At 47.9% G+C, this 15784-nt stretch overlaps 1 protein-coding gene across 4 annotated transcripts in view; it reads left to right on the forward strand.

The window, feature by feature from the left end:
- HJV (hemojuvelin BMP co-receptor) overlaps positions 1 to 5252 on the forward strand; it is a 31915-nt gene extending 26663 nt beyond the window's left edge. For all 4 annotated transcript variants that reach the window (XM_040411246.1, XM_040411244.1, XM_040411243.1 and 1 more), the window contains exons 2-4: positions 714 to 858; positions 1391 to 1890; positions 2776 to 5252. In XM_040411246.1, the coding sequence (XP_040267180.1) occupies positions 768 to 858; positions 1391 to 1890; positions 2776 to 3396 (1212 nt within the window). In that variant the 5' untranslated portion in view covers positions 714 to 767 and the 3' untranslated portion in view covers positions 3397 to 5252. The remainder of the gene's footprint in view (positions 1 to 713; positions 859 to 1390; positions 1891 to 2775) is intronic.
- The last annotated feature ends 10532 nt before the right edge of the window (positions 5253 to 15784 follow it).

Raw genomic sequence — 15784 nt, forward strand, 5'->3', positions numbered from 1 at the left:
CCTCTTATAGTCAATGATTAGGTAGGGACATGTATTTTTATGGAAGGTGTTGAGTTTCCTTTGATGTTTCTACCTGTCTTGACCCAGACTTGGCTGAGTGATCAGGAGATGGCACATTTTCTGCTAATTGTAATGGAAAATGGCAAAAAAAACACCAAAGGATAAAATCTGTAGTCATCTGTCCTTTACTGAATACAATTTAAGAAACAAAAAAACTATTAAAAACTTGAGGTCTGCCTATTACTCATGTAAATGATTCTAACGCATTCAAAGGATTTAACACTCAAGTTATGACTTGGCTAAAAAGACCAATGGCATGCAGTGACTAAATCCCAGTCTTACATCCATCCTTCTTGGCCAATCCTTATTTTTCCTTCTTGAAGTTCAAGAGCTACTTGAAGAACACTTGGGCAGTCAGCCAGTCTCCATTGAAACCTTGGATGTTTGCCAGTCAAGGGATAGCGGGTATACATGGCATGAGGAGGGATCTATCACAACTCTGCCAAGTTGCTGAATAGGCATGGAAACTGAAAATTGAGAAGCTGTAATGACTGTGGTCGTGGCATTGATATAGGAGGTCTATATATATATATATATATATATATATATGGATTGAAGCATTTGGTCCATAAGGCTTTTTAATTTTCACCAATTTTCCCTCAAAATGAATGCAGTAAAAAAAGACATAAAATTAATAAAGTTTATCGTTCCAGGTGGAGAATGAACCTGTGAGGAGTGACCATCTCGGGAGATTTGAATGGACTGGAATGGGTAGGCCGACCTCTAGACGTTATCTCTCAAGATCTCCAGACAGTGTCCTCTTCAAGACCGTGCTTCTGCTAATTTTCTGGGAGCAAGGTAGGAAGGATGGAAATTTTAACTTGTAGAAACTATACTCAGTACAGCGAATGATTCCCGTTGATGGACTTTTAGCAACGTGGATGCAAACTGCCCCCTGTCCAACAAGCAGAGGATCTGATCTTCAATGATACTAATCAACCTGAGGAGGGTTGTGGAGGCTAGGAGACAAATGCCCCTTTTCCGTCCCTTTAAATCTTGCCCTTTCTGCAGTAGACAATTGTAAACACACTATGCCTTAAAGTGGCATTTTATGATAAGCGAGGGTCGTCCCTCATCCAGGGAATGAAGGGGCACATCGATAGTTTAGTGTTGTGCCCCCTTCATTCTCAGGATCAGTGGGGGTCTGAGCGATATACCATCACTTGTACTCCTTACAGGCAGTCTAAGCCATCAGGTTGAACATGAGCTTTGGTGTGCAGACCCATCTCCACTGATAGCCGGGATTGTGGGTACATATGGAGGAGAAGACGCCACTAATTAAGATTTGTTAGGTTCATCATTAAATCTTTGTCTTTTCTTCCCTGTACAGTGGATGCGCAGTGTAAAATTGTGAAATGTAACACGGATTATGTTGCCGCCATATCGAATCCAAGGATCTCCAACAAGAACGCTGTATTCTGCAACGCCTTACGTGCATATTCCCAGTGCACTCGTAACACGGCCCGGACCTGCCGCGGAGACTTGGTGTACCACTCTGCCGTTCACATCATCGAGGATCGTATGATTCAGCACAACTGCTCGAAGGTGGGGCCCACCGCTCCACCCAGAAGGCAGCTGCCGCAGCCTCTTCCCGATGGTCATGTGAAGCAGGCCTGTGATTATGACAAGGTCTACCGAGAAAAGCACGAGATTGATGCCAAGTATCTGCACTGCGGGGTTTTTGGGGACCCCCATGTTCGCACTTTCAGTGGTGACTTTCAAACTTGCAAGGTGAAGGGGTCATGGCCTCTTCTAGACAATGAATATCTGTTTGTCCAGGCAACCAGCACACCGCTTCAACCTTCCTCCAATGCTACAGTCATCAGCAAGGTAAAATTAGTGGTGAATAGGTGCAGGGCGGGTAGAAATTGGAGCACCATGGAGACAAGAAAAGAACATTCAAGCATTATGTGCACTCCACATATAGCTAATGACCCTTATAGCGCATATGAGAGGACTGTCGATGACTTATTTTCCTTGAGAACAAAAGGATCAGACATTAAAATCATGAACGTCTCCTGGTTTGGGACCAATAAACCACTAGCATTACATTATGCAGTTGGGGTTTAGAGTCTTAAACCTGTCCATAGCAAACGCATCAGTCCTCACAAAGAACAGTAAATGTAGATGTAACTCTAACGTATCGATCTAAGAGTCCGGGACTCTTCTCCAGCAGTATCTGGCGCATGCGCACTGTGCTGATGAAGCTGAGGATGGTACGCCTTGCTTTACTGTGCATGTGCCTGATGTGCCGTGAAATGAGGTGTAATGTCCTTGGTTATGTTGGCACAGTGCTAATGACGCTGGTGAAGAGTCCAGGACTCTTCTTACAGTTAGCCCATTATTCTTTTCCAATTTTTTGCAGGGATGGATAGCGTTGCCGTGGGCAGGTATAGTACCTGTACCCTAAACACCAGCTATGGCATGTTGGTGGTTTAGTAGTACCAAAGAAGATGACAGTGACCCTTGAAGGACTGTGAGGGTTGGGGAGAGGGTTGTCAAATACAACATAGGAAAACACTTCTACAGTGTAGCTTGACCTGACTCGAAATTTTCTCTCTGATAGTATTTTGGAGAAAGAAACGTTGCACAAACTTTTAGGCACCTGCAACATTGACCACAAGAATAATGTCTGTCATGAGATAAAGTGGTAAAATGTGACCACCATATGTCTAACGTGTGGTTTATCGCCTTGTTTCGTTCTTGTTTTCATAGCTAACGATCATCTTCAAGAACATGAAGCAGTGCATTGACCAGAAAGTTTACCAGGCAGAAGTGGGCAACCTTCCAGCAGCTTTCGATGACGGCTCTGTCAATGGCGGCAGAAGAGCAGGTGGCAGCAGCCTCACCATTCATGAGAAGGAGCCTGGGAAGTACATGGAGATCCACGCTGATTTCATAGGCACCACCATCCGTGTGCGCCAGCTGGGCAGCCAGCTGTCATTCTCCTTACGTATGGCGGAGGAGATCTCTCAAGCTTTCCGCGAAGAGCAGGACTTACAGCTCTGTGTAGGTGGCTGCCCATCCAGTCAACAGATCTCAAGGACTAAAGACCTCAGCAGGACTCACTTTCTGAGCATGGAGAGCGCCCGGTCGCTGTGCAGGGAGCGGCTGGCCGTAGAAGACATGTATTTTGAATCGTGTGTCTTTGACTTGATGGCGTCAGGGAATGTCAATTTGACGGACGCAGCTTTTCACGCCTTGGAAGATGCCAGAGATTTTCACCCTGAACCGGGAACACTACATATATTCAGCAAAGCGGAGAGTAGAGCAGTGTTATCGCTCGGCCTGTTACTTGTGCTTACTCTCATCGGGAATATAAATCCCTTTGCTTGAACTTTCCAAAGTGGAGGGTGTTGCTTATCAGCCCATCAGGAGCGTCTCTGCATTTCTAGCCCTTTCTACATAAAACGACCGGTTACTTTGTAAATGTATTGTTCTTCTGCTGATTTTGAGCTACGTTATGTTATCGAGCGTTTTTTAAAAAATCTTGCTGGTTGCCCTTGGAAACAGACAAAGGTTTAGCCCCACCCTGATGTCAGACATGTGACCTAACGCCTAGCTTTAAGGGTATGTTCACACTACTTTCATTTTGTGCATTTTCTGCCTGTGATGAAAACCATGTAAAATCTGTGCCCCACTGTTTTCAATGGGACATGGATGTTGCCCATCATTTAAAATTTACGCCAAGTACTGACATCACGTCTTAATGTAGAAACCGCAATGGTTTCCCAAAAGTGGATTAGTCCTATTGAATGTGGCTAAACCACATGTGGACCTGCAGCACTTCAATCTGCAAGTGGGATTTCTGACGCAGATTCCGAACTAAGGCTGCGTTCACATCACGTTTTTGTCATATGTTTAACGTACACAAAAAAAGTATATAATAACAGATGCCTCAGAAGATGCCATCACCATAGAGTTCCATTGTAAAAAAAACAAAAACGTATATGTTAATGAACGTATGACAAAAACGTGATGTCAACCATACTGTGTAACTGATACATGAGCCCCCACAATGCACTGCACTCTAGAAGTCACCAGAATTCAGAAATAAGCTTAAAGGGGTTGTCCAAGTGCCTGGAGCACTTAATGAAATAACAAATACTCAATTTCAACAATTTCAGCCGACACTGGTCCAACGCCACTGCTGCTCTGGTCCCTGCCAGTCTCTATCCACTCCCAGTCCAGTGCTGCCGCTGCTCCGGATCCTGACAGTCTCTGTTCACTTCCGGGCAGCAGTCACGTTGAAAGAAGTCATTGGCCACAGTGGTAACGGGCTTAGACAGCACGCTGCTGTTTTTTTTATTTTAAAGTGCTCCTTTCATTTCAGATTTTTTTTTAATTTTCTTAGTTTTTCGGATACAGATCACCAAATGCCCAAAAGATGCAATGCTGGCTACCTGCACTTGCCACTAGAGGGAGCTCACTGCATTCTATGTATAAACAGTATGCAGAAAGCTCTTTAGCTCCCTCTGTAGGCAGCCAAAATATTGCAGTCTTCTGAACCCATGCAGGGATTTGGAGCTCTGTAGCAGTAAGATAAAGCTCTGGCCGCTATAAACTTACATTAAATAATTAACCAGCACGACACGATGATTAACCCCTTAATTCTGTAGGACGTATGCTTTAGGCGGTTGTATGGAGCAGGATCACAAGCTGAGCTCGCTTCATACGTGGCAAGTGCCGCCTACATAATACAGCAGACAACTGCTTGCAGTGACCGGAATTGGAGATAACTCAAGATCCTAGTCATTTAACCCCTCAGATGCCGCGGACGCTATTGGGGTAAGAGAGAGGGAGGGGGGCTCCCTCTGTTCTTCGATCGTAACCCCGCGGCTCTGATTGGTTGCTATGGCAGCCTGGGGGTTTGCGAAGGCTCCCAGGCCTATCATAGTGAGCTGCTTGTAAGAATCCCATAGACTGCAGTAGTATTCTATTGCAGGCTATGGAATAAGCGACTAGACGATTGTATGTAAGGGGACTAAAAAGTACAGTTAGAAAAATAATTTTTTTAAAAAAAATATAAAGAACCCCAAAAAATATTAAAAAATAAAATCCCCCCCCTTACCCAATTTTAAACATAAAATTACATGAACATAATAGGAATCTCTGCATCCAAAAATGTCAAAACTCTTAAAATATGAAAATATTTATTGTGGGTGGTAAACACTGTAACTGAAAGAAAAAAATAGCTACGGTAATTTGCATTTATTTGGACATGTTGGCCCCTCAAAAAAAAAAAATGCGCAGAAAAAACAAAACTGTTACCCTTTAGCAGTTGTCACAATTATTTTTTTTGCCAGGGACAAAGACAAATCAGTCTGTATTGCTATACGTTAGATTACAGCACCGTGCCTCTTGTGGCCAGGTGTGTTATTAGGTAAGGTTCCGAAATGGTCCAATAACCCTAAATCTGAGCGATGCACCCAGTGCAGTTCTCATTTTGGAAAAACATTTATATTCTGAAACATAAGGACTTAAAGTCAAATTTCCATAGTCGCTGTGTGTTAAAGGAAACTTCTTACCAAATCAGGGATTAACTTGGGCTCCGCGGGGGCGGGGCTTAACTTACATTTGATTATCAAAATAAAAATAAATATAAATCCCTTCAAGCCCTTATAATAAGACAAAAGATAATTCTTGTATTATCATGCTTTATGTTTAAAGGAGTTTTCCAACTGACCTTTCCGCTTGATAGGTCATCAGTGTCTGATCGGTCGGGGTCTAATACCCGGGACCCCGCCATTAAGCTGTTTGAGAAGGCACTAGCCACAAATTGTATAGCGGCTGTGCTTGGTATCACAGCTCAGTCCTATTAACCTAGGCCACGTGACCGATGAATGTGACATCACTGCTCTAGGGAAAGCTGTGAGTAGACTGCAGTGCTTACAGCATCGGTGAATCTCAAACAGCTGATTGGCTGGGGTCCTGGGTTTTGGGCCCCACCGATCATACACTAATAGGTCATCAGTTAAAAAGTGTCAGAAAACCTCTTTAAGTTGTATAATAGATGGTGCATTACTGAAGAGGTGTCTTCTGAAGATATGGGCCTTGATGCTAGAAGCAAAATTTTGCAATCAAGATGTCTCCTGAGCTGGGCAGATCTACCTGACCAAGAGGAGCTCTCTCTCTCCTAACAGCAGAGGGATGTGGAGGGAGTTGATGGTCGGCAGAAAATTAGATTCTGGGCTACATGTTTTGATGTGCACCAACCTGTGGTTCATCAGTAGCACCACAATTCCAAGTAAGAAAGCATTTAGTTACAGGTTTTGTGACACTAGGTCAAGGTAAACTTGCAGAAAGTGCAATTTTTGATGTAAGGGTTCAAAAGAATCAAAGTGAGGTCAATGGTAGACACTGCTATGGTGCCTGTGGTGAGGCAGGATCTTGCGGTGAACTGCTTCTTCTGCTTCCCAACATAAACCCACCTTTTTCTGCAAGCACCACTAGCGGGGCTCAGTGCACAGAGATTTTACAGTTTCCATTGAGTCCAATGGTGACTGTATAAATTACTGTGCACTCTGCTCCCCCTAGTGGTGGCTGTGAGGGGAAGCAGCAGATTTAGAATAGTATGAGGTTTAGCTTTGCATTTGTTTGTTGTCTGAGGTACATACATTGAGAAATATGATTTTTCAGAATGAATTATATATTTGTAAAGCACCTGTTCCGCTTTTTCCGACATACAATTCATTGAAAGTAGGAAAAAGCATGGCTTTTTTTATGAAAAGATCCCTCCATGAATAAAAAATATGTAAATTTGTCAGAAATCTTGCCGGAGGCCTATACTAAATTTTGCTATGGACCCCTATAATATCTGTATATGGCCCCTGGGCAACATATGTGCACAATTATTGCCATTGTGCAATTAAAATTGTTAAATTGCGGTATAGTTAATACACCTCTGGGTACAGTTTCCCTGTAAATCTTTATTTTTGTCATCTGTCATGTAATGCATGGTTTGACCAATAGGTGGCAGCAATGTTCAGGCGATCTGATCATAGCAGCCCTGTGAGCCTCTGTAAAAAGTGAACGCGTCTATAAAGTTATAATATATTGAAGTAAAGACTACTTATATTTTTGAACTGTTTTTATATATTGACCGGTTGAAAAGAGGACTTTAGTTTTGTATAAATGTAGACGTTTTCTTGGAAATATATTGTTTTGTGCTGACTTTGTAAACAGCGTTAAATATATTTAATGCAGAGAAATATAAATATCTATGGAGAGCATCGTTTTTTTTTGGACTGAATTGTGTTTGACGACCCTAACCCAGCACTACACCAGTATAAATGTTGGCACCATAGGGGGACCCTAGGGTGCAGGGGATCTGCCCATATAAAAGCAAGTAAGGTAGCAGTGATCCTGAATTGTGGACTGAGAAAATACTGCAGGATGTTTGCGGTATTTCCTCCGTCCAAAACGCCAATCAGTGACTGAACTGAAGACATCCTGATGCATCCTGAACGGATTACTCTCCATTTAGAATGCATGGGGATAAAACTGATCAGTTCTTTTCCGGTATAGAGCCCCTAGGACGGAACTCAGTGCCGGAAAAGAAAAACGCTAGTGTGAAAGTGCCCTAACGCCAATCTTTGTTTCCCCCCCTTGTGCTGACGGAGAAGGCACCTAATTGATGAGGAGGATCAGACCTAAAATTAGTAATAAATTAGTTTCACTGCTGGCAGTCCATGCGCCTGTAGTAAAAACCACTCCAGCCCATGACTGGAAAAACATAGTAAATGTGTAGGGGCCGAAGTCCATGCCCTTGTCACGCCATCGCCACTCCCGAGTGGCGAGGACAGTGCAAAAACACCCATGCGACAGAATATTGTTGCATCGCCGTTGAAAAAAGGGTCTTGCAACTATTTTTGCACCTAATGCCAGCGAGTCGACAGTTGTCTTACGTATATGGCCAGCCTTTAAAGGATTTTCCAGGTTCTTGATGCCGATAACCTATCCTCAGGAATAGGATAGGTCATTAATATCCAATAGAGTCTAAAACCCGGGACCCCCTTCACGATCAGCTGTTCCCTGGGACTTGCACTTTGAACAGAGCCAAAAACAAAGCCCTGTTCCAAGTGAAGTGGCCGTGCCGTATTCACATGGATGTAAGCTGAGCTGCAGTACCCCGGCACGGCCACTACTCTTTTAATGGTGCTGTGTTTCCAGCTCTGTTCAAAGCACTATAGGCTGCAGGGAACAGCTGATTAGCGGTAGTGTGGGGTGTCAGATCCCACCTATCCTGGGGATAGATCATCAGTATCAGCAGCCTGAAAAGCCCCTTTCAGGATGACCATATATGCAGGACAGCTGTCCAACAGATGTCTCTCCTCTGTAATTTTTGGGGAACCTCCAGCGATCATACTGTAGATCTGTAATAAATTCTGTTAGGTGGAAACCCCCTTTAACCCACCTCAGATTCCCTCACAGGATGACTATTCTCACAGACTTTCCAGAAGTAACTACTCATGACTAGAGTTCAGCGAACCCGAACTGTAAAGTTCAGGTTCGTACCAAACTTTAGGTTTTTCGGCACCCGAACATTTACGTACAAGTTCGGGTTCGGTGTTCGGCGCTTTCTTGACGCTTTTTGAAAGGCTTTTTGAAACAGCAGCCAATCAACAAGCGCCATACTACTTGCCCCAAAAGGCCATCATAGCCATGCCTACTATTGGCATGGCTGTGATTGGCCAACTGCAGCATGTGACCCAGCCTCTATTTAAGCTGGAGTCACGTAGCGCCGCCCGTCACTCTGCTCGGATTAGTGTAGGGAGAGGCTGCAGCTGCTGTGAGGGAGAGATCAGGGAGAAATCTTATCAAGAACTGGTTTATGTACTCAGCGATCTACAGAAAAAGTGTTTTGTGGGTGCAGTGCACAATTTTTTTAAGCCTGCCCTGAGCCAACTACTGCTGAAAACGAGCTTTTTTTTACTTCAGTTAGTCAATATCAATACATAATCGGCAGCCATTTTATGCAACGATAGTGCACCAGCACAGGCTATCTGCATGTCTGCAAGTCCAGAAATACAGCTTTGGCATACTGGGGTTAAAAAAAACCTTTTTTTCATATAGTGTACATCTAGGATTAGACGTGCATAAGTGAGTGTCACATTTAGGCCAGAAATACAGCTTTTTGCTTACTGGGGTGAAAAAACACTCTGATATACTGCACATCTGGGATTAGACGTGCCTAAATTACTGTGAAATTTAGGCCACAAATACTGCTGTCATATAGAGTTTTAAAAACAAAAATTGAGTGCAATACCCTACATCAGGGTTTTTATTGGCAGTTAATTATTTTTAACAGACTTAACCACTTTTTACTTTGCTTTGTGAACGCTAATTATAAGGCAAACATCTAATAAGGGACGCGGTCGTGGTGTTGGTGGAGCCTCTGGTGCAGGGAAAGTACGTGGCCGTTCTGCCACAGCTACACGTCCTACTGAACCTACTACCTCAGGTCCCAGTTGCCACCAGAATCTACAGCGATATTTGGTCGGGCCTAATGCCGTTCTAAGGATGGTAAGGCCTGAGCAAGTACAGGCGCTAGTCAATTGGGCGGCCGACAGTGGATCCAGCACGTTCACATTATCTCCCACCCAGTCTTCTGCAGAAAGCGCACAGGTGGCGCCTGAAACCCATGCCCATCAGTCTGTCACATCACTCTCGTGCATATCGGGGAACCTGTCTGAGCCTCAAGTCATGTAGCAGTCTCTTATGCTGTTTGAAGACTCTGCTGGCAGGGTTTCCCAAGGGCATCCACCTAGCCCTTCCCCAGGGGTGGAAGACATAGAATGCACTGACGCACAACCACTTATGTTTCCTGATGAGGACATCGGAATACCACCTCAGCACGTCTCTGATGATGCGTCTTTCTGCAGTGTGCAGACTGAAAAGGAGGTCAGGGTGGAAGACGATGCAGGGGACGATGAGATCCTAGACCCCACATGGAATGAAGGTCGTGCCACTGACTTTCAGAGTTCGGAGGAAGAGGCAGTGGTGAGACCGAGCCAACAGCGTAGCAAAAGCGGGAGCAGGATGCAAAAGCAGAGCAGCCGTCGCCAAAACAGTTCACCTGCTACTGGCCACCGTCACCAGGGACCGAGCACACCAAAGGCAGCTTCAAGGAGTTCCCTGGCATGGCACTTCTTCACACAATGTGCTGACGACAAGACCCGAGTGGTTTGCACGCTGTGCCATCAGAGCCTGAAGCAAGGCATTAACGTTCTGAACCTTAGCACAACCTGCATGACCAGGCATCTACATGCGAGACACGGGCTGCAGTGGAGTTAGCACCTTCAAAACCAAGAAAGGGCTCAGGCCACTCCTGCTCCATCTTCTGCTGCTACCTCGACCTCTTCCTCCGCCTCTGGAGGAACGTTGGCATCTGCCGCCCAGCAAACAGAGGATGTGCCACCAACACCACCACCTGCGTCACTAAGCATCTCCACCATGTCACACGGAAGCGTTCAGCTCTCCACCTCACAAACCTTTGAGAGAAAGCGTAAATTCCCACCTAGCCACCCTCGATCCCTGGCCCTGAATGCCAGCATTTCTAAACTACTGGCCTTTGAAATGCTGTCATTCAGGCTGGTGGAGACGGACAGCTTCAAACAGCTCATATCACTTGCTGTCCCACAGTACGTCGTTCCCCGCCGCCACTACTTCTCCAGGAGAGCCGTGCCCTCCCTGCACAACCAAGAATCGGATAAAATCAAGTGTGCACTGCGCAACGCCATCTGTGGCAAGGTCCACCTAACCACAGATACGTGGACCAGTAAGCACGGCCAGGGACGCTATATCTCCCCAACTGCACACTGGGTAAATGTAGTGGCGGCTGGGCCCCAGGCGGAGAGCTGTTTGGCGCACGTCCTTCTGCCGCCAAGGATCGCAGGGCATCATTCTTTGCCTCCTGTTGCCCCCTCTTCCTACTCAGCTTCCTCCTCCTCTTCTTCCACCTCCTCATCTGGTCAGCGACAGACCTTCACCACCAACTTCAGCACAGCCAGGGGGAAACGTCAGCAGGCTGTTCTCAAACTGATGTGTTTGGGGGACAGGCCCCACACCGCGCAGGAGTTGTGGCGGGGTATAGAACAACAAACCGATGAGTGGTTGCTGCCAGTGAGCCTCAAGCCCGGCCTGGTGGTGTGCGATAATGGGCAAAATCTCGTTGCAGTTCTGGGACTAGCCGGTTTGACGCACATCCCTTGCCTGGCGCATGTGCTGAATTTGGTGGTGCAGAAATTGGTGCAGAAATTCATTCACAACTACCCCGACATGTCAGAGCTGCTGCGTAAAGTGCGGGCCGTCTGTGCGTGCTTCCGGCGTTCTCATCCTGCCGCCGCTCGGCTGTCTGCTCTACAGCGTAACTTCAGCCTTCCCGCTCACCGCCTCATATGCGATGTGCCCACCAGGTGGAACTCCACCTTGCACATGCTGGACAGACTGTGCGAGCAGCAGCAGGCCATAGTGGAGTTTCAGCTGCAGCACGCACGGGTCAGTCGCACTGCGGAACAGCACCACTTCACCACCAATGACTGGGCCTCCATGCGAGACCTGTGTGCCCTGTTGCGCTGTTTCGAGTACTCCACCAACATGGCCAGTGGCGATGACGCCGTTATCAGTGTTACAATACCACTTCTATGTCTCCTTGAGAAAACACTTAGGGCGATGATGGAAGAGGATGTGGCCCAGGAGAAGGAAGAGGGGTCATCTCTAGAGGCCAGGTACAAATTTGGCCAGCGAGGGCCCACTACTCGAGGAGGAGGAGGATGGGGATGAAGCATGTTCACAGCGGGGTGGCATCCAACGCAGCTCGGGCCCATCACTAGTACGTGGCTGGGGGGATACGGAGGATGCAGACGATACGCCTCCCACAGAGGACAGCTTGTCCTTACCTCTGGCAGCCTGGCACACATGAGCGACTACATGCTGCAGTTCCTGCGCAACAACTGCAGAGTTGCCCACATTTTAACGTGTGCTGACTAGTGGGTGGCCACCCTGCTGGATCCCCGTTACAAAGACAATGTGCAGTCCTTAATTCCCTCACTGGAGCGTGATCGGAAGATGCGCGACTACAGGCGCACGCTGGTAGACGCGCTTCTGAGAGCATTCCCGACTGACGCCGGGGGACAAGTGGAAACAGAAGGCGAAAGCACCTCAGAAGGCAGGGTTAGCATGGCCGACATGTGGAAAAGCTTTGTCACCTCGCCGCAACAACCGGCCCCAACTGCTGATATGGAGCGTGTTAGCAGGAGGCAGCATTTGAACAACATGGTGGAACAGTACCTGTGCACACGCCTACACGTACTGACTGATGGTTCTGCCCCATTCAACTTCTGGGTCTCCAAAATGTCTACATGGCCAGAGCTTGCCCTGTATGCCTTGGAGGTGCTGGCCTGCCCTGCAGCCAGTGTACTCTCTGAACGTGTATTTAGCACGGCAGGAGGCGTCATTACAGACAGACGCAGCTGCCTGTCCACAGCCAACGTGGACAAGCTCACGTTCATTAAAATGAACCAGGCCTGGATCCCACAAGACTTGTCTGTACCTTGTGCAGAATAGACAGTTCTAACAGCCTCAACCATCCATCCTTGTACTCAAGTGCACTTATTCCTTTTTAAATTTTTTATATGTCCCAATATTTTGGGGGATACCCCCTTGTAAAAATGCTAAATAACACACATCTGTGTTGGCTACCTATTCCTCCTTCGCCGCCGCTTCCACCTACATCGCCACGTGAGCCTACACGGCCACATCCACCCATTCACCGCCTCCTCAACCTCTTCCTCCTACATCATTCCTAATTTTTATTTTCTTAAGGTCTTTTATGTTTTTTAAAATCATTTCCCTATCCACATTTGTTTGCAGAGCATTTTCCATGCTCTTAAGCACATTTTGCTGCCTTTTGCAGCCCTCTAGCTCTTTCCATGACATTTTTACAGCCATTTTTGTGCTCAAAAGTTCGGGTCCCCATTGACTTCAATGGGGTTCGGGGTCAAGTTCGGGTCACGAACCCGAATTTTTTTTTTCAAGTTCGGCCGAACCTGCCGAACCCGAACATCCAGGTGTCCGCTCAACTCTACTCATGACCATAAATACCTCTTCAGTGATGGCCCATACACAACAGGCGTAGGCCAAGCTCTTCCCCCGCTAGACTCTACAAGACACCACCTCCTGCTCAGGATAGTTACAGCCTCCTGTCTCTCCTAGCACTACACTGAGGAATAAGCTTACTCCTACTGGTGACCAGGTCCCAGATGTCCCCTTCTAGTTCCACTGCCCATGTTTCCTCCATAATATGTCTATCCTACATGCCCCTTTCTGGTGCTCCTACCATGGTGTCTGTCTCATATGTCACTATAATAGCTTTGCCTCAGGTGCCGTCCTATTTCCCTCTATCCCAAGTGTTTATATTGTGCCTCTGCCCCAGGTCCTCCCTACAGTCCCTCTGTAAGATGCTCCCCTGTAGTGTCTCTGCCCCAGGTCCTCCCTACAGTCCCTCTGTAAGATGCTCCCCTGTAGTGCCTCTGTCCCTGGTCCTCCTTACAGGCCCTCTGTAAGATGCTGCTCTGTAGTGTCTCTGCCCCAGGTCCTCCCTACAGTCCCTCTGTAAGATCCTTCCCTGTAGTGCCTCTGTCCCTGGTCCTCCTTACAGGCCCTCTGTAAGATGCTCCCCTGTAGTGTCTCTGCCCCAGGTCCTCCTTACAGTCCCTCTGTAAGATGCTCCCCTGTAGTGTCTCTGCCCCAGGTCCTCCCTACAGTCCCCCTGTAAGATGCTCCCCTGTAGTGTCTCTGCCCCAGGTCCTCCCTACAGTCCCTCTGTAAGATGCTCCCCTGTAGTGTCTCTGCCCCAGGTCCTCCTTACAGTCCCTCTGTAAGATGCTCCCCTGTAGTGTCTCTGCCCCAGGTCCTCCCTACAGTCCCTCTGTAAGATGCTTCCCTGTAGTGTCTCTGCCCCAGGTCCTCCCTACAGTCCCTCTGTAAGATGCTCCCCTGTAGTGTCTCTGCCCCAGGTCCTCCCTACAGTCCCTCTGTAAGATGCTCCCCTGTAGTGCCTCTGCCCCAGGTTTTCCCTACAGCCCCTCTGTAAGATCCTTCCCTGTAGTGTCTCTGTTCCTGGTCCTCCCTACAGTCCCTCTGTAAGATGCTCCCCTGTAGAGTCTCTGTCCTAGGTTTTCCCTACAGTCCCTCTGTAAGATGCTCCCCTGTAGTGTCTCTGTCCTAGGTTTTCCCTACAGTCCCTCTGTAAGATGCTCCCCTGTAGTGTCTCTGCCCCAGGTCCTCCCTATAGTACCTCTGTAAGATGCTCCCCTGTAGTATCTCTGCCCCAGGTCCTCCCTACAGTCCCTCTGTAAAATGCTTTCCTGTAGTGTCTCCGTCCAAGGTCCTCCCTACAGTCCCTCTGTAAGATGCTCCCCTGTAGTGTCTTTGCCCCAGGTCCTCCCTACAGTCCCTCTGTAAGATGCTCCCCTGTAGTATCTGTGTCCTAGGTTTTCCCTACAGTCCCTCTGTAAAATGCTCCCCTGTAGTGTCTCTGCCCCAGGTCCTCCCTACAGCCCCTCTGTAAGATGCTCCCCTGTAGTATCTCTGCCCCAGGTCCTCCCTACAGTCCCTCTGTAAGATGCTCCCCTGTAGTGTCTCTGCCCCAGGTCCTCCCTACAGTCCCTCTGTAAGATGCTCCCCTGTAGTGTAGCTTCCCCAGGTCCTCCCTACAGTCCCTCTGTAAGATGCTCCCCTGTAGTGTAGCTTCCCCAGGTCCTCCCTACAGTCCCTCTGTAAGATGCTCCCCTGTAGTGTCTCTGTCCTAGGTTTTCCCTACAGTCCCTCTGCAAGATGCTCCCCTGTAGTGTCTCTGTCCTAGGTTTTCCCTACAGTCCCTCTGTAAGATGCTGCTCTGTAGTGCCTCTGCCCCTGGTCTTCCCTACAGTCCCTCTGTAAGATGCTCCCCTGTAGTGCTTCCGTCCCTAGTCCGCCCTACAGTCCCTCTGCAAGATGCTCCCCTGTAGTGTCCCTGCCCCTGGTCCTACCTACAGTCCCCCTGTAAGATGCTCCCCTGTAGTGTCTCTGTCTTAGGTTTTCCCTACAGTTTCTCTGTAAGATGCTCCCCTGTAGTGCCTCCGTCCCTGGTCCTCCCTTCAGTCCCTCTGTAAGATGCTGCTCCGTAGTGTCTCTGCCCCTGGTCCTCCCTTCAGTCCCTCTGTAAGATGCTCCCCTGTAGTGTCTCTGCCCCTGGTCCTACCTTCAGTTCCTCTGTAAGATGCTCCCCTGTAGTGCCTCTGCCCCTGGTCCTACCTTCAGTTCCTCTGTAAGATGCTCCCCTGTAGTGCCTCTGCCCCTGGTCTTTCCTACAGTCCCTCTGTAAGATCCTTCCCTGTAGTGTCTCTGTTCCTGGTCCTCCCTACAGTCCCCCTGTAAGATGCTCCCCTGTAGTGTCTCTGTCTTAGGTTTTCGCTACAGTCCCTCTGTAAGATGCTCCCCTGTAGTGTCTCTGCCCCAGGTCCTCCCTACAGTCCCTCTGTAAGATGCTCCCCTGTAGTGTCTCTGCCCCAGGTCCTCCCTACAGTCCCTCTGTAAGATGCTCCCCTGTAGTGTCTCTGCCCCTGGTCCTACCTTCAGTTCCTCTGTAAGAAGCTGCTCTGTAGTGCCTCTGCCCCTGGTCTTTCCTACAGTCCCTCTGTAAGATGCTTCCCTGTAGTGTCTCTGCCCCAGGTCCTCCCTA

Source organism: Bufo bufo, chromosome 11, assembly GCF_905171765.1.
Source record: "Bufo bufo chromosome 11, aBufBuf1.1, whole genome shotgun sequence".
Classification (NCBI taxonomy): Eukaryota; Metazoa; Chordata; class Amphibia; order Anura; family Bufonidae; genus Bufo; species Bufo bufo.